Raw genomic sequence first — 27,796 nt, 5'->3', positions numbered from 1 at the left:
AGAGGTCGTGTAGGACCTCACTTAACCCTTAACCACCTTAAGCAGATGGTGCCGTGCTCCTGAATGCCATGTAGACCCCCAGCACTGTGAAGCCAGCCCAGTGGTTCCCATCTTTCTCACCAACAAGAGCCTCTTTTGGTTCCACTCATCCCTCTCTGCCTTCCATGGGTTTACGGTTTTAAAGTTGAACTCCACAAAACTGCCTCCCTACTTCCATGGAATCCTAGTGTTGGAAACACATGATGAGACCTTATGTGGCCAGGAGGATGGGAGACTGAGGGGCTGTGGCATTTTGTATGTTTCCTTCCTTTCTGGAGTCATAGCAGTTTTCTCCTGGTAGATTGGGACTGTACTGTGGTTTCCTGTAATTTGTCCTTTTCAGCAGAAGGAATTGAATGTCCATTCACAATTTATTTAAGAGTTATTACTAGGTCCAAGTATCATCAAGATGTAAGTCTGTTGTTAATGCTTAATGTGCCATGTTTTTGTCTTTTTTTTTTTTTGGCTACGTTGGGTCTTTGTTGCTGCGCGCGGGCTTTCTCTAGTTGCGGCGAGCAGGGGCTATTCTTTGCTGCAGTGCGTGGGCTTCTCATTGCGGTGGCTTCTCTTGTTGGAAGCACGGGCTGTAGGCGTGTGGGCTTCAGTAGTTGTGACCCACGGGCTCTGTAGTTGTGGCTTGCAGGCTCTAGAGCGCAGGCTCAGTAGTTGTGACACACAGGCTTAGTTGCTCTGCGACATGTGAGATCTTCCCGGACCAGGGCTCGAACCCATGTCCCCTGCATTGGCAGGAGGGCTTCTAACCGTTGTGCCACCAGGGAAGTCCCTTTTTGTCATTTTTTAAAATTTTAGTTCTTTTGATAACGTAACCCAAGCATAATGGGGCAAGTGGGGTCCAAAATGTTCAACTTAAAGATTAATGTGGGTTCATGTTATTCGGGAAGTTACATGGAAAACAATATATTTTTTGTCTGATCGCTTTGGAAACAAAAAGCACCAAAGTAAGGAGAGTGACACTTAGCGTGTGCGCACTGACCATCCACTGCACTGAGAAAGTCTCAAATGATCTTAAAACAGTCACCTCATTCACTTCATTAGGATTATGGATCATACAGAGCAGTGGTCCTGTCGCAGTTAAGGACAGAGATGGCTTGAGAACCGGAGCCAGTGCCGTTCCCTCGTTGCCGTTTCTAATATGGGTCCTCGCTATTGACTTTCCTTCCTTTGTTCCCCTCCTCCCTTCTGCCTTCCCCACTTCTGTCTCTTCCTATTTGTGACCTGTAACTATTTGTGATGAGTATGAAGTTGGGTTCTCAGCAGCCCCTTTGCCCTTGGGATTTTGAGGGGAAGTTTGGAAAGCAGGTGAGGCGTGGAAATTGCCCTGAAATACTTGTGGAGGAGGTTCTGGATAGTGAGAAAGGGAGCAAAAAACGGGCACTGTCTCTCTTCAATCGCATTCCCTTTTTCTTTCAGACTTCAGGCTATGAAGAAAAATGAGGGGGGAAAAAGGGTGAGAGGTAAAGGAATTGGACTTACCTTGTTTAAGCTGCACTTAGTTCCTGATGAGCCCATTCATAGTCCTGGATCTTAGGGAGATTGGAAGCATTTGACAGGGACAGTAATCCTTCCCTGTGTAGTTTCTTAAAGCACGTGTTATATAAAGACAGCATCTCCTTTCAGTGGACTGCAAAAGGGATTGTGAAGGTAGCTGGCGGATGTTTTCTCAAGCAGACCGTTTTGTACCTGCAGCAGCAAAAAGGCAAAGGGCTCATTCTGTAGAACGAGATACTAAGATACTATTTCTTTTTAAAAAATTTTTAAATTAAAAAAATTTTTTAATTGGAGTATAGTTGATTTACAATGTTGTGGCAGTTTCTGGTACAGCAAAGTGATTCGGTTATATCTATCTATCTATCTATCTATCTATCTACCTATCTATCTATCTACATTCTTTCTTAGATTCTTTTCCATTATAGGTTATTATAAGGTATTGAATATAGTTCTCTGTGCTATATATTAGGTCCTATAGTAGTCTGTATCTGTTAAACCCAAACTCCTAATTTATCCCTCCCTCACCCTTTCCCCTTTGGTAACCATGACTTTGTTTTCTATGTCTGTGAGTCTGTTTCTGTTTCATAAATAAGTTCATTAGTTCATTTGTATCATTTTTTTGGATTTCACATATAAGTGATATTATATGGTATTTGTCTTTCTCTGACTGACTTCACTTAGTATGATCATCTCTAGGTCCGTCCATGTTTCTGCATAACTTTGACGTCCCAATCTGTGCCTAAAGACTGTTCTTAGGGAAAAGAGTGCTGCTTAAGGAAAAGGACAGAATTGGCTTAATGCACTTACTTAAAAGGTTCAGATATTGTCCTGGCACTGAGCTCTATTTTAGATCTTGAGTTTCTGGTAATATATTTTTTATTTCTTCCATCCTTTCCCCCATCCACAACTCACTGCTCAAGCAAAGCAAAACAGGACATCATCCTGCCTTACCTAGCAAACAAGCAGAAACACATCCCCTCCCATCTCTGTTGTCTTTAGGTTTTACTCAGTAATGACCATGTTCTCAGTTCTGGGTCCCTACAAATCCCAACAATAGGCTGAGAATAAATGCTTCCTTTCCTCCCAAAATTCTGGTTCCTTACAAATCCCAGCAATAGGCTGAGAAAAACCGCTTCCTTCTTTAGGATTGGCCCAGTGTGGGAGAAGCGTTTTTTATTGGGGCTTATGAAGGAAAACCATCCCTCAGTTTTGCAACTCTGCAGACTTCATCCTCTTTCGAGGGGAAGCAGTAAGAGGCAATCGAATTGTAAGAGCGGAATTGTGATTGTGTTTCTCTTATAAATATTTCCCCGAAGTTGCAGGGGTTGGTTAGGGACAGATGCTGAGTAACTGAAATCTGTGCCTTGGATGCATTTGAACAACATCAATATACTCTTCAGTCAGGTTTCAGGAATGACGTAACATTTTGCCTGAATTATTAAAACCACCATAAGCAGTGTTGAGAAATGAAGAACGAATGAAGTGCATTAGGAATTCAATAATAAGTACTTTACATTTTTCTAAAGTGAGATTAGGGAGTGTTTGCTACCACCCACATTGGCAAGATCTTGAGGTGATTTTGGGGGTGCAAAAGATGGAATAAACCGTGACTTACTAATATAATTTTCTAACCTTATAAGAAAGGTTTCTGCTACCATTAAGTTTTCATTGTCTACTTTTCTTTAACAAAGACTTGTATCATGCTTACTGAATGCCAAATCCTGTTCTAAGCATTTTTTATAAATATTAACTTAATTTTCTTAACCATATGAGGTAGGCCACTATCATCACCATTTTACAGGTGGGAAAACTGAGGTACAGAGAATCACTTGCCCGAGGTCACACAGTTACAAAAGGGCAGTGCTAGGCTTTAAACCCAGGCACTGATCTGACTCTGGACACTGCCCCTTGATTCTTAGAATCTGGATTTATTTTTCTGGTTCTTGGAATCTGGATTTTAATTTTTCCAATGTTAGAACTTTCTAGTTTCTATGGTTGATTTTTAAAAATTGTGCTCAATCAAGAAAAATTTACTTCCCTTAGCAAAACCCAGCTTGTTCTGAAATAAAACAACTGAAAAATTGTCACCAATAATGAGTCTTCCTCCATAGAAGTCACCCCTATTTCCTACTTTTCACTATTTTCTTGGATTGCTTGAAATGGAAAAATTCTAAAGCCAGATACCCAATGGCTGAAGGCTGTGAGGGCTGTTTGAAAACGTAAAGGCTGTTTCAGATAAGTCAGAGGTGATGGAGTCGTGCTAATTGGAACTCACATCTGTTGAACTTGGTGGTAGTTTTCTCAGCCCCAGACAGCAGCAGCTGCAACCAAAGAAACCCTCCTCCCTTTGCCAAAAGGCTCCTGGACTCCAAATTCTAGACAGTCATCCTGTCTGTCAGCCCAAATTTCCTACGGGAAGTAGACTTGGAGAGTAAACACCAGGAAGCCGGGCTGAAGGGAGCAGATTATTCCATTTAAGAGGTTGCTGTGCCCTTGCTCTGCCCCCAGGGCCGCAGTCATTTTCGGGGAACAGGCAGGAACAGGCGGGCTGTTCTCCATCCTGCGCTCCCCAACCCCGGTCTTTGCCACCTTTGCTTCCGGTAATGTTACTTCCAGCCGACGGCACCTTTCGGTTGAACCTCTAAGATGTTTGAGAATTATAAAGCACACACACCACTGCAGGAGAAAAGCCTCTTATTGCGACAGCCTCAAAAGCATTATCTCGTGCACAGAGTCTAGAGTCTGTCATACAGAGTGAAGTAAGTCAGAAAGAGAAAGACAAATACCGTATGCTAACACATGTATATGGAATTTAAGGAAAAAAAATGTCATGAAGAACCTAGGAGTAAGACAGGAATAAAGACACAGACCTACTAGAGAATGGATTTGAGGATATGGGGAGGGGGAAGGGTAAGCTGTGACAAAGGGAGAGAGTAGCAGGGACATATATACACTACCAAACTAAGGTAGATAGCTAGTGGGAAGCAGCCGCATAGCACAGGGAGATCAGCTCGGTGCTTTGTGACCGCCTGGAGGGGGGGGATAGGGAGGGTGGGAGGGAGATGCAAGAGGGAAGAGATATGGGAACATATGTATATGTATAACTGATTCACTTTGTTATAAAGCAGAAACTAACACTCCATTGTAAAGCAATTATACTCCAATAAAGATGTAAAAAATATAAATAAATAAAAATAAAAATAAAGCACTTAAAAAAAAAAAAAGAAAGGTGTGGCCTTTGCCTTTGGAAGGCTGTCCTCCTCCCCAGGCCCACCTACCAATGGCTTCTTCCTCTAGGCTTTAGAGGACAGGTATTTATGTTTTAAATGTATATTTTATTCTCTAATTCATCGAACAGCTTTTGAATTTAAGCTGTTTGGGATGCTTAAAAACACATAAGCATTTTCCCCACGTAGGGCTAAAATACAAGTAGAAAAGAAAATCTTTACAAATGAGTGTCCTTGAATCAACCTGGTCAGGTGTTATGTAAGCAGATTTTGCAGAGAAGGAGGAATTTCTCTAATTCTGTTGATTGTTCTTCACGAGTAATTGGTCGTTACCCTTGCAGCGTATGAACAGAATTCGACATATTAGGTTGTTGATGGTATGTCAGATTGTAAAAATTAGGTGGGTTCAAGTTTATAAATTAAAAAAATAATAGTTCTTACTATATTTTGTCAAATCTAAGACACCACTGATGGAGAGACGCACCATTATTTTATACACCACTAAGGAAAAAAGCACACAGCAACCAAGCTACAGAAAGGCATTGGTTAAAAACATATATATCACTTATACGTGGAATCTAAAACACTGATCCAAATGAACTTATCTACAAAACAGAATTAGACTCACAGATTTGGAGAACAAATTTGTGGTTACCGAAGGGGGAAGGAGTGGGGGAGGGATAAACTGGGAATTTGGGATTAACAGGTACACACTACTGTATATAAAATAGATAACCAACAAGGACCTACTCCTGTATAGCACAGGGAACTATATTCAGTATCTTGTAATAACCTATAAGGGAAAAGAATCTGAAAAAGAATACCTATCTATCTATCTATCAATCTATATCTGAATCACTTTGCTGTACACCTGGAACACTGTAAATCAACTATATTTCAGTTTTTAAAAAGTGCATTTAGATGTTTTAGCACCTCTAAAATATGGTAGCAATGTTTTAGCCCCAATCTTGCCTCTTTTCCACGTAGTCTGACAGCACGATTCTCACTGCATTGTTCGGTTCTGAGTTTTCCTCTACGGCCTGCTGGGTCCCTTGGTTCCCTTCTTCCTGAAACACTTCCTTCCTTTGGCTTCCTGGACTCCAACCTCTCTTCTTCTTCTCCCACCTCTCTGGCTGTTCCTTCTCCAGCTCCTTGGCTAGTTCCTCCTCTTGGACCCCACCTCTGAATAATGGAGAGCCCCGGGGCTCAGGACTCACCCCTCTTTTCTACCCGCACACACCCCTTCCCTGGGTGACCCATGGCTTTAAATGCCATCTATCTGCTGCTAATTCCCAAGTGCATCTACCCAGCCTGGATCTTGTACCTGAACTCAACATACAGATAGCCTCCCACCTGCCTGATGGACCCAGATGTCCAACAGGCACCTCCCACTTAAGATGTGAAAACCTGAATCCCGAACCGTGCTGTTCACATCAGTTGCCCAGTGCAGAAAATGGCCCCTCTGGTCTTCCCGCTGCTCCGAGCAAAACCTTAGCATCATCCTTAACTCCTCTCCTGCTTTCTGACCCCATATTCAAGCCATTAGCCAATCCAATCAGCACTACCTTCAAAATAGATGCAGAAGGCCACCGTTTGCCCTCATTTCCACAGCCACCACCCTGGCCCCAAGGCACTGTCACCTCCCTCCTGGATCATTGCCATGGCCTCTGAACTGGTTGCTCCACTTCTGCCTGTGCCCCTTTTAGTTTATTCTTTTCACAACGGCCTTTTAGTTTATTCTTTTCACAACAGAGTGATCCTGTTCCATGTAAGTCACGTCGCGGCAGTCCTGTCCTTGAAATGTCAAAATCCTCAGTGACTTTTCACTGCACGGGGAGCTGCAGCCTGAAGGTCCAGTGCAATCTATACTCCCCTCCTGGCCATTCGTATCCAGCCTATGACGCCCACCACACTCCCCATCACTCACTGTTGCAGCTACACTGGCCTTCCTGGCCTCCTGTACATGCCAGCACCCTTCCTCCCTTTCTACCTGCGGTTCCCTCCGCAGGACTTGCTCCCTCACCTCCATTAGGGCTTGATTCCAACGTTAGCTCAATGGAGCCTTCTTTGAGATATCAGGGAGAAGGCCCCATATCTAAAATTGCAGCCCTGCCCCCTTGGTCCCCTTCCCCTGCTGTCTTTTACTCCTTAGCACTTCTGGCTGTGCAACGTATGGAATATTTTATTACTTCCCGCGTTCCTCAACAGAATGCAGACTTCACCGGGAAAAAAGATTTTGTTTTGCCTTGTTCGCTGCCACGTCCCCAATGCCCAGAATCGTGTCTGGTGCTCAGTAAGGGCTCAGTACATTTTCATTATATGAATAAACGAACAGCTTCATACGGAGGCTAAGACTGGGAGAAAGAGGGCATTTTGTGTTGTTTTGTTTGCCTCCTGGAATGAAAGAAAAGGTTATTAGTTTTGTCCTCACAGCCTCAGTGAAATTTATATCTTCCATTCCTACTGCTTTGATAGAGTTTGCCCTTGGTAAACAGTTCTTCCATTAACCACGAGACCTTTGCACGGTGGTTTTTAGCGGCTCCCGAGATTCATCTGAGCTTGTAATGATTGCCCATTGAACCTTCAACAAGATACTGATGAATTCAGCTTTGGAAATCACTTTTGGGGTTTCAAATGAAATCTAAACAGTTCCTCCAACTTTTTACCTCAATAGGGAAGGAGTATTATTAATGGGGCAAACCGAGTTCCTGGCGTGGATGAAACAGCTTCCTGTGTGATGCTTTGGGAGTGATCGCTTTGATATAGTATGTTTTTTGTCTTTTGTTTTTGTTTTTGGCCACGTGGGATCTTAGTTCCTTGACCAGGGATCGAACGCATGCCCCTTACAATGGAATCGTAGAGTCTTAAACTCTGGACCGCCAGGGAAGTCCTGATATAGCATGTTTTAACCATCCTATGACATGCTGGTTACTGCAAAAAAAAAACCCAGGTACGTGTGGGGTTGTTGCTTTTAGGAGCATTTACTATGTTATCAGGCCAGACAGACCGTGGCCTGGATAGCTTATCTCTGGAGGAGGTTTCCGCCATGGTGGGACCTCTTTGCCTTGTGAGCTCTGGGCCCTGACATGGATTCGGTGGACCGCCCTCAATGGGAAGAGGGCGGAGGGAGAGGTTATTGCACAACAGCTGGGTTCCTGTGCCAGGAAGCCCACGTTTCCCCCATTGGCAGCCACGCGTGGGCCTTTCTTCTCGTCATCGTAGAGACGGTAAATCTGGCAGGGCTACACAGCGAGGATGTGCATTTGGTCCCTCTCATTTTCAGGGACTTAAGTTACAGGGGCTAATGGGATAAAAAATGGTGGGGAGGAGGTTCAGGCAAGAGGGGAGGAATGTAAAAAGGCTCTCATTCATTCACTCTTTCACTCATTCAATCAGAGATATTCATTGTACTTTTGTTATGTGCTAGGCACCGGGAGTAGCTGGGGATAATGGTGATCGAAGCAGACATGGAGCTCGGGCAGAGGTGGCCAGAAAAGGCATCTCTGAGGACATGACCATTGTACAGGGAAGGCCATCATGGCATGCTAAAGCCAGACTTTTTTTTTTTTTTGCGGTACGCGGGCCTCTCACTGTTGGTGGCCTCTCCCGTTGCGGAGCACAGGCTCCGGACGCGCAGGCTCAGCGGCCATGGCTCACGGGCCCAGCCGCTCCGCGGCATGTGGGATCTTCCCGGACCGGGGCACGAACCCGTGTCCCCTGCATCGGCAGGCGGACTCTCAACCACCAGGGAAGCCCTACCATGGCTTCTTAATGATGGCACTCATTTCAGATATTTATCTCCAAAAGGAAGGAGCGTTAATACCTTCTCTTGAAAAGGTCAATTCAGGTTCATATTAAAAGAGGAGGAACTTTTTTTGCATACTGACGTTGACATTGAGCCTCCGATGAGAGTTGTCACCCAGGTTATATCTGATTCAGGGTTTTATAACGCATGGGAAAATGCCATGTCTTCCACAATAGCCCAACTGCTCACCTCGTGCCTTTTCCTTGAGCTCCCTCACAGCAGAGCTGGGCAGAGTCTGCTCATTCGGAAGAACCCCCCGAGTCCTGTTATGATGCCCTGTGTGTGGCGGGGGGCAGCGTTGACCTCTCACATGTGCCTTTCTGTGGGTGGTGCCCCTCTTGTGCAGAGGTGCCCCTTCGGACACATACTGGTGAGGTTCTGAAAAACCCAGGAGGCGAGGATGCTGGTGCCCGGCCTCTTTGTTCAGCGCCTGTGGTCCTGGTGCTAAAACCGATGTCTATGCAGAACTCCTCCCGCCTGTCAGCTTCGTTGCCCCAGTGACTCTTGTCCAGAAATGGAGGGGACAGAGGAAGGAGAAACAAGGTGCTTTATGGGTTTAATACTTGACCCCATACATCTCCTTACCCAGCCTATGAGATAAGAGGTGGTATTTTCGTTTTACTGATGAGGACACTGAAATCTTAGAGGTCATTTGCCCCATGTCACACAACTAACAAGTCATGGAGTTTGAAACTGTATCTTGGGATTAGCAAGTTTACGATCTTTCTACTACCTGCACCTTAAAAGTCACAAGCCATTTCCCTGGTGCCAGAACCACCTTCTCAGACACAGCCCCTGGCAAGTACAGCCCCTGGTTTATAGGGCTTGGCTGCGTCATGACTTCTTTGGAAACTTCAGCCATTCTCCAGAGCTCCAGCACCTGCCATCACAAGAAAAGCGAAGTTAAGCTCATTGCCTATCAATCAGCACTTCTGTGGGTTGACGGTTGTATTGCTTTTCAACCTAAGAAAAAAGAGATTTGGCATCACGCTAAACAAGTTAGATTAATTCAACACATGGTGACTGTCTCCATTCTAGATGAAAATTGTCAGAACGCTGATGGACAGATGACCAGGGCACCCAGCCACGCAGAGATTTGGTCTCTATTTGACTATCATTTCACACTGAGTTTGATCATTGGGGTAGGAACTTTCATTTTGGGAGCTTTGTGTGTGTTTGTGTTTCTTTAACAATGCTTTTCTAAATCTTTTCGCCATTTGACAGTCTGGCTGTGGTCTCTTTAAATTGCTACAGTTTCAGGGGTTGGAGAACTGTAGCACATGGGCTCATTTGTACTGCTTATGGCTGCTGTCACCTAACAACAGAGTTGAGAACTTGCAACAGAGACTGTATGGTTCTCAAAGCCTAAAATACTTATTCTTGCCCTGTACAGAAAAAGCTTGCTGAAACTTCCTTTTTTTTTTTAAAAAAAAAAAAAAAAAAAAGGGTACCATAGTTTTAAAGGAAAGAACTACACTTGCTAGCCCTAAAGAAAAACTTTCTAAGCACTGTTTGAAAATTTCTTTTTTTTTTAAAAAAAAAAAAAAAAAAAAGGGTACCATAGTTTTAAAGGAAAGAACTACACTTGCTAGCCCTAAAGAAAAACTTTCTAAGCATCTGCTTGGTCAGTAATAACAGGCCAGGAAGACGTACACACACTATGGTCTATGCCGAGTGCATTCGTATGTGGACTGTGCCCTAGGAGCGTAATTCCAGCGAATAGCAATGTTCCTCTGCGATACCATATTCCCTATTAACCACAACAGAGGTACCACTAACTAGCTGGGCAACCTTGAACTACTCACGAACCTTTCTACATGAGAGTCCTCACCAATAAAATTAAACATTAAAAAAATTATGTATCCCACATCATAGTATGTATAGGTATGAAGCATATGCAAATATGTCTGTATATGTGTGTTATATATATGTATGTAGCTTTAAAAGGAATAATAACATAAATAACAAGTACAATAATAAAATAAAAAGAAGACCCATTTCCCCACCATCCAGCCTAGGAAATTGAACCTCGGGAATACCTTTGAAGTCCCCTCTGTGCACCTATCCAGTAGTGGACAGCTGCCGTACCCCTCTCCCTCCCCAACGGTAGCTATCTCAATTTAATTTAATCATTCTACTGCTTTGCCCTATAGTTGTATTGTTTAGTTTTGCCTGAAACTTGTTTTCTAAACGAAGAGCACTTTCAGATCCCATCAGATTTTGTGCTTCATCAGTGTGACTTCAATTTCTTGGTGCTAAACTCTTTGCCTGAGAATCTCCCAAGGGCTTTCAGTCCAGCAAACAAAGTTAACACACAGTGGCTGGCCAACAAATACTCTTGAAATATTCCGCAGGTTTTTCTTTTCCCTTTGGTGGCGATAGTGGGGTCCGGGCAGGGTACACCAGAGTCGTGGGCTAGTTCAGACTGGTCTTCCCTCCTCCTGCTGTGGTTTGTGATCCTGTGCTAGGCTGAGAGGCTGGGATCTCCGGAGGTAGTGGCTGTCTCTGACATCTTTGTATTTATCAGCTCCGAAGTGGGAGGGGCCCGTGGTGAGGAACCTTGTTGATCCAGGCTGGTTCACAAAAGTTGACTCCATGTTTACATAGTAAAAGAATAAGGTGAAACCTGATTCGTGGACCTAAAATTTAGCCTCCAGTCAATTCTAGTTGAAGGAAAAATCTCATTGCACCCATTCTTCATGTTTTCCTATTTTTTTTTTTAATTTTGTGGCAGAAACAAGGTATAAATACTGGCTTTTGGGAGAAGGAGCTATTGTTAAGCGTAAGCCTTTTAAACTCTGTAATTACTCTATAAAGCCTGTGTGTTTCCATCAGAAATGCATTTAGTCTTAAGTTGTAGTGCCCAGTGTATGGAACATTTATAATGATGGGGTACTTCCAAAAATAAATCCACTCTATAGAAAATGTTAATCAGCTCATCCCCAGGGACCAGACTGAGTATCTCCACTGTACAAATGAGGAAATGAACATGACAGTTAGTGGTTTGCCCAAAGCCACACTGTCACTGGCACTACGAAGATTTAAGCAAAGGGCCCACATACAAGAAAACACAGTCATGTTTCCATGTAAGACACTGTGGGCCTTCGTTAACTTGAACTAAATTAAGATTCGGGGGCTAAGAAGCCTTTTGGTGTTTGGAAGAATTGACCACACCAGCCACAAAGAGCTGGCTTCTGAAAGTTACCTGCGGGGTTTAAAATAAGATATGTTGTTTTCTGAGGTGTCTGTTTGCTTGAAATCAGAAGCTCTTTATCTGGCTAAACATTGCTATGAAAACTGAAAAGCAGCGGGTTCAAGTGTATTTCACACTGCCGGGGAAGTGTGGGAAATACAGTCGGGTCTCAGTCTGTGGCATTCTACTCTTACAGTTGACAAGAAAGCAGCCTGCTACCAGGAACTTACTTTCCGAAACCATTTTCAGGGGGTTGGTTCAGGATGTACACGCAAAGTCTTCCAAGTCATCTGCTTCAATGGGATTGCGTGGCAGAGGAAGGGTTTCCATGGAGGAACCACAAATTCCTCTATTTACAAGGAAACTTCGGGAATTCCTATTGCTCTTTTCTCAGGCAAAAGTTGATAGCTCATTTTATAAATATTTCCCCCAACAACTGATTGGAGCAAAAATGGTTTTTTTCTTTCCCTCCCAACTAACCTCTAGTTAATTGAAAAATTCAATTAACCATCACAGTAAGCTCCTCTTCTTTTCTATTGCTTTCTTCCCCAAGTTTCACTTGGGAACTTGACTTCATTTTTTTTTTTTTGGCCTCGCCTCGTGGCCTGTGGGATCTTAGTTCGCCGACCAGGGATCGAACCCGTACTCCTTGCAGTGGAAGCACAGAGTCCTAACCACTGGACCGCCAGGGAATACCCACCCTGTTTATTATTTTTTTTTTGAGTAGTAAATGTTTTAAAGACTTTTTTTCAACTTTCTTTTTAAATTGAAGTGTAGTTGATTTACAGTGTTGTGTTAGTTTCTGGTGTACAGCAAAGTGATTCAGTTATACACATATATATTCTTTTTCAGATTCTTTTACATTATAGTTTATTATAAAATATCGAATATAGTTCCCTGTGCCATACAGTAGGACGTTGTTGTTTATCTATTTTATATATAGTAGTTTGTGTCTGCTAATCCAAAACTCCTAATTTATTCCTCCCTCACTCCCTTTCCCCTTTGGTAGCCATAAGTTTGTTTTCCACATCTGTGAGTCTGTTTCTGTTTTGTAAATAAGTTCATTTGTGTCATATTTTAGATTCCACATATAAGTGGTATCACATGGTATTTGTCTTTCTCTGTCTCACTTCACTTAGTATGATAATCTCTAGGCCCACCCATGTTGCTCAAATAACACTATTTCATTCCTTTTTTTTTTTTTATTCGGCTGCACCGGGTCTTAGTTGCGGCGGACGGGCTCCTTAGTTGCAGCTCTCGGGCTCCTTAGTCGCGGCTCACCAGCTCCTTAATTGTGGCTTGTGAACTCTTAGTTGCGGCATGCATGGGGGATCTAGTTCCTTAACCAGGGATCAAACCCAGGCCCCCTCCACTGGGAGCTTGGAGTCTTATCCACTGCACCACCAGGGAAGTCCCTATTTCTTTCTTTTTATGGCTGAGTATTATTCCACTGTGTATCCTCTTTGTTAGCTGTAGTTAGCCAAGACATTGTTAACTATAATAACTGGTATCTGGGTTTGTGAGTATGGCCTCATTCAAAGATACAGTGGTATTGATTCAGAAGACTCATTCACCTGTTGTGATACCTACCAGAGCCCTTACTGTGGGGTTATATATACACTCCATGGATAAATTTGGGAAAAGCCAATACGTAATTGCAGAGAGAAGGTACCTTAAAGAGGAAGACACCAAAGTGTGACACTCAGGGAAAACCCCACCTCACAGAGGGTCGGTGCCAGGTGCTTATCCTGAGTTGTCAAATCCCAAGATTTGATTTTGGCATTTTCACCCTCTGTTCATCAGATCTGGGGACTGCAGACACATGCTGATTGAGTTTATAAGTAACTGATGAGCCAGAATGACTCCATTTATAACGTTATCCAGTGAGTTGGGTTCAAAACCCAACCCACCTACCTTTGCGATATTGGGCAAGTTGCCTGACTTTTCTGTTTTTGTTTTTTGTTTTCTTACTCGGGCAATTGGAATGTTAATGAGCGAATGCCTTCACATAATACCTAGCTATTGTTAGTATATTGTCATTTTGCTGTTGTCTTCATTATAACTATGCAAGTCAACTTTAGGAGACTGACTAATAGATCAGAAAGTTGCCTTTTGAGCATAGAATTTTAGAGCACGGGAAGTTAGAAGTTCTGAAGGAATGCCCCCATTGGGCTGGATCAGTTGGGAATTTCATCAGTTGATATACAAGATACCATAGCCAGACTCTCACCACCCATTACCCAGACCCTGCTGGATAAACTCCACTGCAGTTTGAACCTGTGGCTTACCTTTTCTAGATTTCATAAAATCGCCACTTTTTTCATCTGAGAGTCTCTAATTTATTTGGTTCCAGTTTTTAGCAGCGATAAAGGAATCACTCTGAGTACTTTGTTTGGGTTTGACTTTCAAAATATTGTTTAGGGGCGATTTATTTTTCTTCCAGGTTGCTCCTCTGGTTCCACGTTCTGGAAGTGACATTTGCAGGAGGGTACCTAACTAGTCTCCAGGATGGCCTGCGTGTGCAGTAGGAGGCCCTGCGTCCCTCTGACGGACGAGAGCCATGGGAAAGCATGCTTCTTTAAGTTCATTAAAACAGCTTGGCCTTCTGCAAAGACCTCACATATCTGTATTTGTGTTTTATTTTATTTTGTGTCTGGTATAGGTATTGACATCCTGAAGCTTGTAGCAGCCCAAGTGGGAAGCCAGTGGAAGGATATCTATCAGCTTCTGTGCAATGCCAGCGAGAGGGAGGTGGCCGCTTTCTCCAACGGGTACATGGCAGACCACGAGCGGGCCTACGCAGCACTGCAGCACTGGACCATCAGGGGCCCCGAGGCCAGCCTGGCCCAGTTAATTAGCGCCCTGCGCCAGCACCGGCGCAACGATGTCGTGGAGAAGATCCGTGGCCTGATGGAAGATACAGCCCAGGTAATGCAGCCCAGATTGTCTGTCTTTCCCACTAACCTTTAGGTCCCTGTGCTCCAGACTTTACCAGGTATATGTAATAAGGAGAAAGAACTGATAGTCGGTGTCTAGGTTCTCTCTCTCTGCCTCACTCACACACAACCCTCTTCTAGGTCAGTACTGCTCAATGATTTTCCATTAATCATCTAGAGAACTTTTTAAAAATTTTGGTATTTGGACCCCACTGTAGACCAGTCACTGTAGAATCTCTAGGGACAGGACTAGGAACCAGTATTTTTAGGAATCAGCATTTTTAAAAGCTCTCCAAGTGATTCCAATGTGCAAACTTGAGAATCTTTGCCTTTGGAGTGGATTCTGGCATCAGACTGTATGGCTAGATCTATTCCTTGTTACCCAATTTACAGTTTCATTTTGCATAACACATTTTGAACAAAAGCAAGAAGGAAGACTTTTTTCTATTCCCTTTCCCTTCCAGACGATATTTTCTGTGATGTGGTTTAAGAACGCTCTGCCTTACCCCTGAGTACCCCCAAGGATGCAGGTGGTACTGGCAGTATTTAGTAATAGGATTGATATTTCTCCTTGGGCTTGTCCAATCAGTGCCTCAGATGAAACTGAGGGGCCCCGGAGTGTGATTTATTTATAATCGTTGGTCCATGAGCCCTGGCTTTGGAGTCAGACAGCACTGGATAGGAATCCTGGCTCTGACACTTACTAGCTGGGTGACCAAGGGTACATAACTTCAACTTTCTCTGCCTCTGTTCTCTCCCTTGTAAGCCAGGTTTATAGGGTTAATTAAGACTGGAAATAAAGTATATAAAATGCCTGACACATTGAAGGTGTTCTGTAAATCGTAGTTATGGTCATGATGTAACTCATTTTACGTAGCCTTTCCTTAATCATAAGGTGCTTCCCTGAAAGGCCGTGAATTAAATACAAATTTGGCTATTGAATCATATTTCTTAGACTTCGATTGAAGTCTTGTAACGTGTTCCCAAAGGGAAAATGCTGCCCTTGTGCCTTGATAAAACCCACTTAAAATTTAAAAGGCAATTCAGCCTGTGTTCTTTTAGTGGTCCAAACTCATTACCTAAAAGTGCAAGGGAGAGATTTTCCCCCTGTCCACTCTAATCTACTATCATTCTGTACCACATTTGTATATCAAGGGACTCAGTTTTATACACTTAAGAAGTCCAAGTGCCTTTATCTTTCTATACTAACAGTGTAGTGTTTCTTCATTATTGAAATAAACATTCGTCAGGTGCATCTTTTATCTAAGTGACTAGATAAAAGTTCATCGGTGCTAATTGACTCTGAAGGTAGTCTTTAAAGCCCCTGGTGTGTTTTTAACTTTTTTGAAATGTGGAATCTCAGAAAAGAGATTTATTAATAGAGTCGGGGGTAAATATTCAAAGTTACACACCAGTGTCTTGTGACTTTCTGCGAAATGATCTCAATTAAGTATGGTTCACAACTAAAACAAGGCTTTGAGTAGCTGGATTTGGGCAAAGGAGAGGGAGATGCTTGGCCCCCAATTGAGTAACATGGCTGCACTTCAAACAAAGGGACTCAAGAGGCAAAACATTATTGTGGGGCTTCCCTGGTGGCGCAGTGGTTGAGAGTCCGCCTGCCGATGCAGGGGACACGGGTTCGTGCCCCAGGCCGGGAAGATCCCACATGCCGCGGAGCGGCTGGGCCCGTGAGCCATGGCCGCTGCGCCTGCGCGTCCGGAGCCTGTGCTCCGCCAACGGGAGAGGCCACAACGGTGAGAGGCCCGCGTACCGCAAAAGACAAACAAAGGAAAACAAACAAGAAAAACATTATTGTGCTTCCTTGGAGTGCTGGCTTTAAGGAAGGAACTGCTAGGGCGAGCAGTAGATTTGAAGAAGGATTTAGCTACTGGAGAATAAGCCACTGGATCGCCTTGATAATGCCTCCAGAAAAGAGAAAATGTAATTGATGCGATGTTTCTCAAAAAAGAGAAAATGTAATTGATGTCGGTTCAATGGAATATTTAATAAGGTGGAAGGATGATCGTGATGTATTGTTAAGGGTTCAAAGGAAGGTTTCTCATTAGAAAAAACAAATATAAACATAGGAAAATGCTTAAATGTTAATATTATTAAATCTAGGTGGTTGAATTAGAAGAGATTTTTTTAAATTATTTTCTATAATGAAAACATTACTTTTGTGGTTCAAAACAGTTTTTTAAATGGCAGCTGAAAAGGCCCACGAGGAAAGATAGGTAGGGCTTTGTTTTACTGTGCTGAATTGAAAGACGGAACCATCCTCATTTTAATTGAGGAAAAGCAGACAGTGGTTTATGTGCCATCCATCCTTCCTTGGGAGGACTGGCTGAGGTTTGCTATGTTGGGTCATATTTGCCTAAAACTTACTTTGCTTTCGGGTTCTGCAGATCTGTCTCCTCTCTCTGTGTACACTCAGCAATCACTTAGAATCTGGGCCTAGTCTTTAAGGTACTTCTTAATGGTGGTAATGATGGTGGTAGAATATTGTCTAGACCAAATGACGTTGGTATGTTTCTCTTATAGTACCATTGAGTTTCATCAATGTTTATGGAGCACCTACTTTATTCCAGGCACTGTCGTAGGTGCTGGGAAAAGTGGGCCAAAGGTGCAGACTCCATGGAGGAGACATGTCAGGGAGAGTGATTATAGCAAAAATCACTGGGTCAATGAATAAGAAACCAAAACCCTTAGTCCCCAAGTGCCAAGCTTTTGTTCCTTTTAGTTTTTTCCTTCCTCTTATCTCCTCTGTATACAAAAGATTCTAGTATCTATTTTTTGATGTTTATTTTGTAAGAAACAGTGACATCAAGACATCTTGTAGCCTTCTTCTTGGTTCTAGTGTAGCCTGCATGTTAGGATGGAGGCTGAGAAGGCAGTATTAAGCTTCTTGTTCCATGTTTTAATCATGTCCATCGTTGTCTGGCAGTGTTGTGGACCCAGCTCTTACCCTAATTTTAGCAGCCAATGAGCATGGATTTCTGGCTGCCAGCTATTATTGATTGCACAGTTTGCTCATAGTTTATCTCTGAGATTTGTGGAATCAAACAAGAGAATCAAAACGCAGGGGGCATAATTGAGACCTAGTTTCCATTTTCTAGTGGATCTGTATTCTTTGTGTATGGTGGTACTGCTGACAATTTGAGACTTTGCCCCAGGAGTTAATGGACTCATAATATGCAAAAATGACTCCGTGTGTGTGTTTAAAATGGTTAATGTTTTTTCCTATTCATGAGCCTGAGAACACCTATGTTATGTTCCACTCGAAGGATTAGCCCTGGTGTTCCCTTTAGTTACCTCTCTCAGGGACAGCTGGTCCATTATTAACCATGGTGGCCTATTAGCCATTTTTGAGTTAAACACATCCAGAGTCTTACTTTTAAAAAAAATTTATGCATAACAAATTATACAGTAAAATTTACTTTTTGGTGTACTGTTCTTTGCATTTTTTTTTTTTTTTTTTTGCGGTACGCAGGCCTCTCACCGCTGTGGCCTCTCCCGTTGTGGAGCACAGGCTCCGGACGCGCAGGCCCAGCAGCCATGGCTCACGGGCCCAGCCGCTCCGCGGCATGTGGGACCCTCCCGGACCGGGGCACGACCCCGAGTCCCCTGCATCGGCAGGCGGACTCTCAACCACTGCGCCACCAGGGAAGCCCTGCATTTTTTTTTAAACAAGTTTTTAGAGCAGGTTTACGTTTAAAACAAAATTGAGAGGGAGGTTACAGAGTTTTCTGTATACTCCCTCCCCTCACACATGCACAGGCTCACCCGTTATCAATCTCACTCACCAGAATAGTACAGTTTTACCAAGAGTGAACCTGCATTGACACATCATAATTACCCAAAGTCCATAGTTTACCATAGGGTTCACTCTTGGTGTTGTACATGTGCTATGGATTTGGACAAATGTATAATGACATATGTCCATCACTATACTATCATACAGAATACTTTTACTGCTCAAAAAATCCTCTATGCTTTCCCTATTTCTCTCTTCATCACTACCCACCTCTCTCCCACATCAACCACTAACCTTTTACTTGTCTCTTACAGTTTTGCCTTTTTCAGAATGTCATATAGTTGGAATCATAGAGTGTGTAGCCTTTTCAGGCTGGCTTTTTTCACTCAGTCATATGCATTTAAGCTTCCTCTGTATCTGTTTATGACTTGAATGCTCATTTGTTTTAAGCACCAAATAATATTCAGTTGTCTGGATTTATCACAGTTATGTATTCATTCACTTGCCTGACTCTTTCCTTCTCTGAGGTATGAGCTGGGTTTTTCAGTTTGCTCTTCTTTCAAGTTCAACATCAAAACTGAACCCAGCCTTCCAGAATCATCTGAATTCTTTCCTTCCTGGTCATGAGCTTTTGGGAGACGCAGTAAAGCAGTGGGACAATAGTTTGGAAGTTACTGGGACTTTTTGCCAAAACTCTTTAAAAAACAAAACAGAACAAAAACCTAACACAGCCTTCCAAATTTTATGTTATCTCTTTTTTTCCGTCCTTTTACTTTGATTCTTTTCTGTGGCTTTATTTCAAGAAAGCCTTTTGTAAGGAGCATATATTCAAGCTTTAAAAAAATCTATTCTGACAGTTTTTGTCATTTAACTAGAGAATTTCAGTGTGGTTACATTGTTAACATAATTACCCGTGTATTTGGCCATGTTATTATGTTTTGTATTTGTCCTATCCGTTCTCTTCCCCCTTTCCTTTCTTGTTCATAAAGCATTTTTTTATTATTCTACTTTTCCTCTTAACTTCTTAGTTACATATTTTTTCTTTACTTTTAATGGATACCCCAGAGGTTACAACACGCCTACTTAAATTATGAGCGATTTTATAAATGTGTACTTTCTACTACTTTTCAGACCACACAGCAGACTTAAAAGACTTTAATGCTATTTCTCCTTCTCTGGTATTGTGTTTTTGTTGTCATACGTTTTAACACTACACATTTCTTAAACCTCCCAAAGGCATAATTATTACGGTTTTACACAGTGACGATCCACATAGATTTACCTGCTCACTGATATTTTCTGTTGTTCTGCATTCCCCATCTCTGCCTGAAATCATTTTTCTTTGGCCTAAAGAATACTTAGTGTAGGTTTCCAGCAGTAAACTGTTTTTCTTCATCTGGAAAATGCCCACTAAAATAAATTATTTGCCCTTTGTTTTTGAAGGTGAGCTGGAAAATAGAACTTAAGCTTGATAGTTACTTTTCTTTCAGTACTTTCTTGCGTGGGTTTAAGTTTCCCCTGCTAAATAAATAGCAAAGGAGGGGAATGTGATTTTATTTTTAAATCTATATTACATAACGAATTACGTGTGCAATATTATACCAAGGACTTTGGGCAATGCAGAGACAAGGAAGACAGAGTCATTGCTGTCAGGGAAGCTTACCATTGAAGGGAAGACACGTATACATATCAATGTTTAATCTAAGGGAGTAAACCCAGGAAGGAGGGAGGAGGGAATTGGTGGATGTACAGTTTATCAACATTAAGGCTCCAAATCGGGATGTCAGTGTGGAGATGTGTGCTGGGTTAAATACCTGTCCAGGCAGCATATCACACTGGGGACTCAATGGTCAATTACTTGGCCTCTCTGCCTCAGTTTTTTCCTGAGAAAATGGGAGCACCCTTAGTGCCTGTCCTTTAAGTTCCTGTGAAATTAGGTCAGTGTGACCCACAGGAAGCTCTTGGTGAATGTTTACTATGAATCATTGCAGTTATTCCCAGGTTCTAGAGGCAAGAGAGGTGGAAGAATGTTCCTGACTAGCTCCAACTCACATGGTGGATTCTATAAATCCTGAACGCCAAGGGTTGCTCAGTGTCGGATGGGAAGGGACAGCCAAGTCCAAGACTGCTTGATGGGTAGATGGTTGAGCACGAGAGTTGCCATCTGCATTCAGTGCCCAAGAACTGGAAATTCTAGTAGTTGTAGATATTTATTCCTTACTGCCTGAGTGAGCGTTCCTAGGCTGGCAGGGATGTTTTCTCTAGTGAAGAAACAAAGGTGATGGTGTGTGTGTAGACAGGTCTGCTCTCAAGGGGCTATCAGAAAAGGACATGAAATTGAGCAACTGGATTTCTAGGTTTCCTTATTTTCTTTTCTTTTTTTGGGGGGGTGGGGGGGACTTTGTATATTCAAATAGGCTTACCCAGTGCTGTCATTTTCTTTCCTTTTTCCCCTCACCTTGGACTTGTTTTTTTCTCTCTAGGAAACCTTGGGCAAATGATTTCTCTGACTCAGAGTTTTCTATTTAAAATGGGAATTCAAGTGCTTTTCAGAATTAAATCAGATAATGGCTTGTTGAACTGTGGGATGTAAAAAAAATGAGGTAATGAAAGTGATGCTTACTGGCTAGGTTCGGAAGTCGTGGTGATTTGAATTTTCCAGCATTCCTTTATAGTTTCATTTTGAGAAAGGGAGGCAAAATGAATTTTAGGTACGTTTAAAAATGATAAACAACAAGATCCTATTGTATAGCACAGGGAACTATATTCAATATCCTGTAATAAGCCATAATAGAAAAGAATATGAGAAAGAATATATCTATGTATAACTGAATCACTTTGCTGTACACTAGAGACTAACACAACATTGTAAATCAACTACACTTCCATAAAAAGAAATGATCATATTAAAAACAACCACAATCATTTAAAATAATACAAAGTGTTACTTTAGCTTCCTGCTTTGACCAGAGATTCATAAATGAAAAGAGTTGGTGTTGATCAGGCAGGGGGTTTGGGTAGCTCATCCCCCCTGCCCTCCTTCCATAGGATTAGCTAGATTCTACACTGTAATGTACCAACCAGTGGCTCTGAAGCCAGTATTGTTGTGGTTAACTTCTATGGCAGTAGAATGATTCTTTGTTAGAGATTCTTAATCCTTTCCAGAAACCACATAGGAAACCTACATCCCAGGGACAGAGTTTTCTCTCTCTCTCTCTCTCTCTCTCTCTCTCAACTATAGTGGACTCTGTGTTGGAGATTAAGTGGTTTTGCTCTGTATAATCAACAGGGAGAATCTACCAGTGAGGCGAGCAGTGGGCATTCTATTGGCGAGGACGGTACCACTGCTTTTGCTGCAAAGGGAACTACGTGATTTTTTTTTTTTTTTTGCTTACCAGCTGCAGGATGCAGCTGTCTTTATCTACAGTGTGACTGAGACCAGCTCTTTTCAGAAATTTAATCTAGCGAGGGTGAGTGGAGGCAAATACCAGCTGTACCTTTAGCTGTTGACTTTTTGGCTTTTCAGATCTGTCTTTGACTTGCCAGTTGATCATCTCTTAGAAAACAGGGATTGTTGTCCTAAGGCCTTACGATATTAACTAAACTCATGTCTATCGAGCCCCTGACTTCTGCTGTGTGGCCACTGCGTGGGAGGTCATTTCAGGTCAAGTTACTTAATTTGCAGGGTGTGACCGTGGGCTCTGGGGAACTTGTGAGGTGGTGAGAAGGGGACATTGTAAAGGCATTGCTGACACACAGTAGAGGCCCAAGTACATTGAGTGATGCTTGTGTTTAAGGTGGTTATTGTGTACAAAGGAGCCATGTCTACGAATAAGCCTTTAGAGTTTTAGTGACATTTCAGGCCATTCTACTTGTTATCATACTCCAAGGTTTCATTCAGTTAGTCAACAATCTTGTCGAGCACCAGCTGTGTTCCTGGTACTATGTAAAGAAGAAAGGTGTGTGCCTTTCAATAGCTCACTCACTGAGATGGAGACACGTGCAGATAATGACAATTCAGTGGGATAAGCAAATGTATAATAGAAGTGTGCACGAGGAATTGTAAGATAGCATCAGGAGGCAGGGGTATGCGACCCACCAAAATATACCTAGAAAATAAGAACAGATATATGTATATATATTTCTTTTTTTTTTTTTTTTTTGGACACAATATGCGGCATGCAAGATCTTAGTTCCCTGACCAGGGATCGAACCTGGGCCCACAGCAATGAAAGCGCCAAGTCCCAACTGCTGGACCGCCAGGGAATTCCCTACTTCTTGAATTCGTAGCCGTCTTGTAAGCATCTGGTGAGATAGAGTGTACATAGTAGAGGTAATGATTGTCGATGTCCAGTCCTGCACTTGACATCTACCAGGGGGACTCAGTGAACCTTAGCTACTGTTTTCCGTGTTGGAATTTGAACTCTACAATTCTCCTTTTTTGACTCAAGAGCAATACCACTCTACTTTCTGTAAAAGGAGATTAAGGAGAAAGGGGACCAGTGTTTGCTGAGTATCTATTGTGTCCCAAACACACTGGGTGCTTTGCATCTGCTTTTATCTAGCAAGCTTCATGGCCCTGTGAGATATAGGTCAGTATTAGAATTAAGATATATTTCTGTATTTCGTTGAATGCCATGGCAACCTTGTATGTACCATTATTATAGGTACCATTAAGAAAGCAATAAAAACATTGCTAATTATAGTTGTTAGATACATCCCTATTTCAGAGATGTTAAAATGTGAAAAGAAATATCCACCATAGAATTAATGAAATATGGTAGTTGAGCTTGAAGAGTACAGGTTATTGGGGGAAAAGTCTGGGAAACAGATTCTTGGGATCTTGGGATTGATATACCCTCCCTCCCCAACACACACAGACTTACACATGCTTTTTGTGTTTTTTAGTAGCCTTTAAAGATGAGACAGTTTAACACAAGCAATTTATTTAGCATTTGTTAATGGAACACCCATTTTGTTTCAAGCCCTGTACCAGGCACCAGATATACTAAATGAAAACACACACTATATACGTTGGAATACTACTTAGCCATAAAAAAGAACAAATTTTTGCCATTTGCAGCAACATGGATAGACTTGGAGAATATTATGCTTAGTGAAATAAGTTAGAGAAAGACAAATACTGTATGATATCACTTATATGTGGAATCTAAAAAATACAACATATTAGTGAATATAACAAAAAAGAAGCAACTCACAGATATAGAGAACAAACTAGTCGTTACCTGCATGAAAGGATGCTCAACATCACTAATCATTAGAGAAATGCAAATCAAAACTACAATGAGGTATCACCTCACACCAGTCAGAATGGCCATCATCAAAAAATCTACAAACAGTAAATGCTGGAGAGGGTGTGGAGAAAAGGGAACCCTCTTGCACTGCTGGTGGGAATGTAAATTGATACAGCCACTAGAGAGAACAGTATGGAGGTTCCTTAAAAACCAAAAATGTAACTACCACACGACCTAGCAATCCCACTACTGGGCATATACCCTGAGAAAACCATAATTCAAAAATAGTCATGTACCACAATGTTCATTGCAGCTCTATTTACAATAGCCAAGACATGGAAGAAACCTAAGTGTCCATCGACAGATGAATGAAAAAGAAGATGTACAATGGAATGTTGCTCAGCCATAAAAAGAAATGAAATTGAGTTATTTGTAGTGAAGTGGATGGACCTAGAGACTGTCATACAGAGTGAAGTTAAGTCAGAAAGAGAAAAACAAATATCGTATGCTAACATATATGGAATCTAAAAGAAAAAATAAAACAGTTCTGAAGAACCTAGGGGCAGGACAGGAATAAAGACACAGATGTAGAGAATGGACTTCAGGACATGGGGTGGGGGAAGGGTAAGCTGGGACAAAGTGAGAGAGTGGCATGGACATATATACACTACCAAATGTAAAATAGCTAGCTAGTGGGAAGCAGCCACATAGTACAGTGAGGTCAGCTCGGTGCTTTGTGACCACCTAGAGGGGTGGGATAGGGAGGGTGGGAGGGAGACGCAAGAGGGAGGGGTTATGGGGATATACGTATATGATAGCCGATTCACTTTGTTATACAGTAGAAACTAACACAATATTGTAAGGCAATTATACTCCAATAAAGATGTTAAAAAAAAAAAAAACAGGGCTTCCCTGGTGGTGCAGTGGTTGAGAGTCCGCCTGCCGATGCAGGGGACACGGGTTCGTGCCCCGGTCTGGGAAGATCCCACATACCGCGGAGCGACTGGGCCCGTGAGCCATGGCCGCTGAGCCTGCGAGTCCGGAGCCTGTGCTCCACAACGGGAGACGCCACAACAGTGAGAGGCCCGCGTACCGCAAACAAACAAACAAACAAACAAAAACTAGTCGTTACCAATGGGGGGCAATATAAGGGTGGGAAATGGGAGGTACAAACTATTGGGTATAAGATAGGCTCAAGAATGCATTGTACAATATAGGGAATATAGCCAATATTTTGTAATAACAGTAAATGGAAAGTAACTTTTCAAAATAGTATAAAAAAGAAAAGAAAACATACACACACACACCTCAAAACACAAAAACAGGAATCATCCCTCAAGATGCTGGCAGTTTTATAGGAGGGATGCGTATGTGAACGAAACTTTTGGATACATTCTGCGAGACTGCCTCATAGAGGACTTGCAGTGGGCTTTTCTTTTTTTCCTGAGACACAGTGTCTCAACATTCAGAAAAGTCTGCGTCTATCAGTTGATGATATTTTCTACCCCTTTAATCCACACCCTTATTGGCTTTCTCAAAATATGCATTGGAGGGAAATCAGAATCAATATTGTGAAAAGAAGCTTATTTTCTCAATCAATTACCAGTGCTGGATATCATATTTTCTTTTTATTTTAAAGCCAAAACTTATATTCAGACGAAGCTTAATACCTTTCAGTTTTGGCCTAGCTTCTCCACCTTATGTTTGTGAGACTGTCTGTTCATCTGTTATAACCCAAGTTCCAAAAGTATGTACACTTACTGATAAGGAATTGTATCTCAGTCAGCAGTAGGTTTTATTGTACACTAGTTAATTTCAACATTTTAATCGCTTATTCCTCGCCAGTTCCTTAGGAGAGACAGCTGTCACTACTGAATTCCTCATTAATTTTTTTTTTCTTTTACAGAAGGAACTTTGATTTATCCACAGTTGGGCTGAGTCAGGGGGCAGGCCAGAATGACCAACCATTAAATTGGCTTAGAGAAAAAAGTACTAGGGAAAAAGATAGAGGAAATTTTTTATTTTTATAATCACAACAATAAGTAAGGCTCTTCTGAGAATGATATAAAACATAGAAGCCATACAAGAAAGATTCAACTACTTAACAATATACATACAAGCCAGAAAACACCATATGTAAATCAAAGACAAAATAATAACTGGGAAAGTTGTTTGCAATATAGGGTTAATTTCCGTTAATAATGAAGAGCTTTTGCAAATTAATTAAGAAACCAACCATCCAAAAGCAAAATGGGGGCTTCCCTGGTGGCGCAGTGGTTGAGAGTCCGCCTGCCGATGCAGGGGACAGGGGTTTGTGCCCCGGTCCGGGAAGATCCCACATGCCGCGGAGCAGCTGGGCCCGTGAGCCATGGCCGCTGAGCCTGCACGTCCGGAGCTTGTGATCCGCAACGGGAGAGGCCACAACAGTGAGAGGCCCGCGTACCGCAGAAACGAAACAAAAACAAAAGCAAAATGGGCAGTCTGTGAACAAGACAGTGCACAGAAAAGAAATACTAAAGGTTCTTAAAGGTATACAGATTTTTATTTTTATTTTTTTACCTTGCTCAAATAAGAAAAATTCAAATTGAAACCTACACTGAGATATAACTTTAACCTTTTAGACTGGCAAAGAGGGAAAGGTATGACATCATTATTGTACTGTGAAGGGAATAAGGAAAGAGGAACAGCATCCATTGCCAATGGGTGTGTACATCAGCCCTGCCCCTTCAGAGGGCCACCTGGCACCATCTGCCTAAGGACATGTCCATTGACCATGGACATTCCACTCTTAGGAATACGTCCATTTTTTTTTTTTAATTTATTTAACTTATTTTTATTTTTGGCTGCGTTGGGTCTTCGTTGCTGCACGCGGGCTTTCTCTAGTTGCAGCGAGCGGGGGCTATTCTTCGTTGCGGTGCTTGGGCTTCTCATTGCGGTGGCTTCTCTTTTTGTGGAGCATGGGCTCTAGTCATGCGGGCTCAGTAGTTGTGGCTTGCAGGCTCTAGAGCCCAGGCTCAGTAGTTGTGGCGCAGGGGCTTAGTTGCTCCACGGCATGTGGGATCTTCCCGGACCAGGGATCGAACCCATGTCCCCTGCATTGGCAGGCGGATTCTTAACCACTGCGCCACCAGGGAAGCCCTACATATATTCTTTTAAAAAAACATTTATTTTATTGAAATATAGCTGGTTTGCAATGTTGTGTTAATTTCTACTGTACAGCAAAGTAATTCAGTTATACATATATATATACACGCAGTTTTCATATTCTTTTCCATTATGGTTTATCACAGGATATTGAATACAGTTCTCTGTGCTATACAGTAGAGCCTTGTTGTTTATCCATTCTCTGTATAATAGCTTGCATCTGCTAATCCTGAACTCCCAATCCATCCCTTCCTGACCCCATTCTACATATATCCTTATATACATCCCACATATGTGCAGAGTGATGCAAGTATAAGTATTCATTGTACTATCCCTCATTAATAACAAAAGAGTGGGAGGAACACAAATGCCCTTCAACAGAAAACTGGTTATGTAAGCTATGGAACATCTACACAGTGTAACAGTATACACTTATCAAAAACAGTGAGTCAGCTCTTTATGTGCTAGCCTCAAGAAGTGTTTTTAAACAAAAACGGGCAAGGTACAGGACAGTGCGTATGTATACCTTGCCACCATATTGTAAAAAAAAATTGTAAAACATGAAAGAGAAGGTCTGGAGTGGGGTGGAGAATATATGTACCTACCAATTGGTATAAGTATAGACAATGTCTGGAAGAATACACGGGGAATTGGTAACAGTTAACACTGGGGGGTGGGTACGGAGAAGCTAAAGTCAGGGTTTGGTGAGGGGGAGGTATTTTCAGCGTCCCCTTTTGTACGTGTGGCATTGTGTACCATGTATAGTCTAATTCTAATGGCATGAATCCAATTAACGATTTTATTAAACAACACTAATTTAATCAAATTTGGGACGTTCAGAAAACTTGAGTCACAAAGGTCGGCTTGAGCCTTCTTATTTCAAGGTCATGCATTTCCTATGAAATTATTTTCTCTCCTCCATACTTTTTAAAAA

The 27,796-nt window shown here is 42.2% G+C and overlaps 1 protein-coding gene across 1 annotated transcript in view; it reads left to right on the top strand.

Annotated features, from left to right (window-relative positions):
• TNFRSF21 (TNF receptor superfamily member 21) overlaps window positions 1-27,796 on the top strand; it is a 66,737-nt gene that overhangs the window by 25,787 nt on the left and 13,154 nt on the right. Inside the window, exon 4 of the mRNA XM_007451908.1 lies at window positions 14,436-14,701. Within this exon, the coding sequence (XP_007451970.1) occupies window positions 14,436-14,701 (266 nt within the window). The remainder of the gene's footprint in view (window positions 1-14,435; window positions 14,702-27,796) is intronic.

The sequence above is a fragment of the Lipotes vexillifer genome, unplaced genomic scaffold, assembly GCF_000442215.2.
Source record: "Lipotes vexillifer unplaced genomic scaffold, Lipotes_vexillifer_v1.1 scaffold147, whole genome shotgun sequence".
NCBI lineage: Eukaryota > Metazoa > Chordata > Mammalia > Artiodactyla > Lipotidae > Lipotes > Lipotes vexillifer.
Note: the sequence above shows the minus strand (reverse complement) of the source record. Positions and strands in the feature narration are given on the sequence as shown.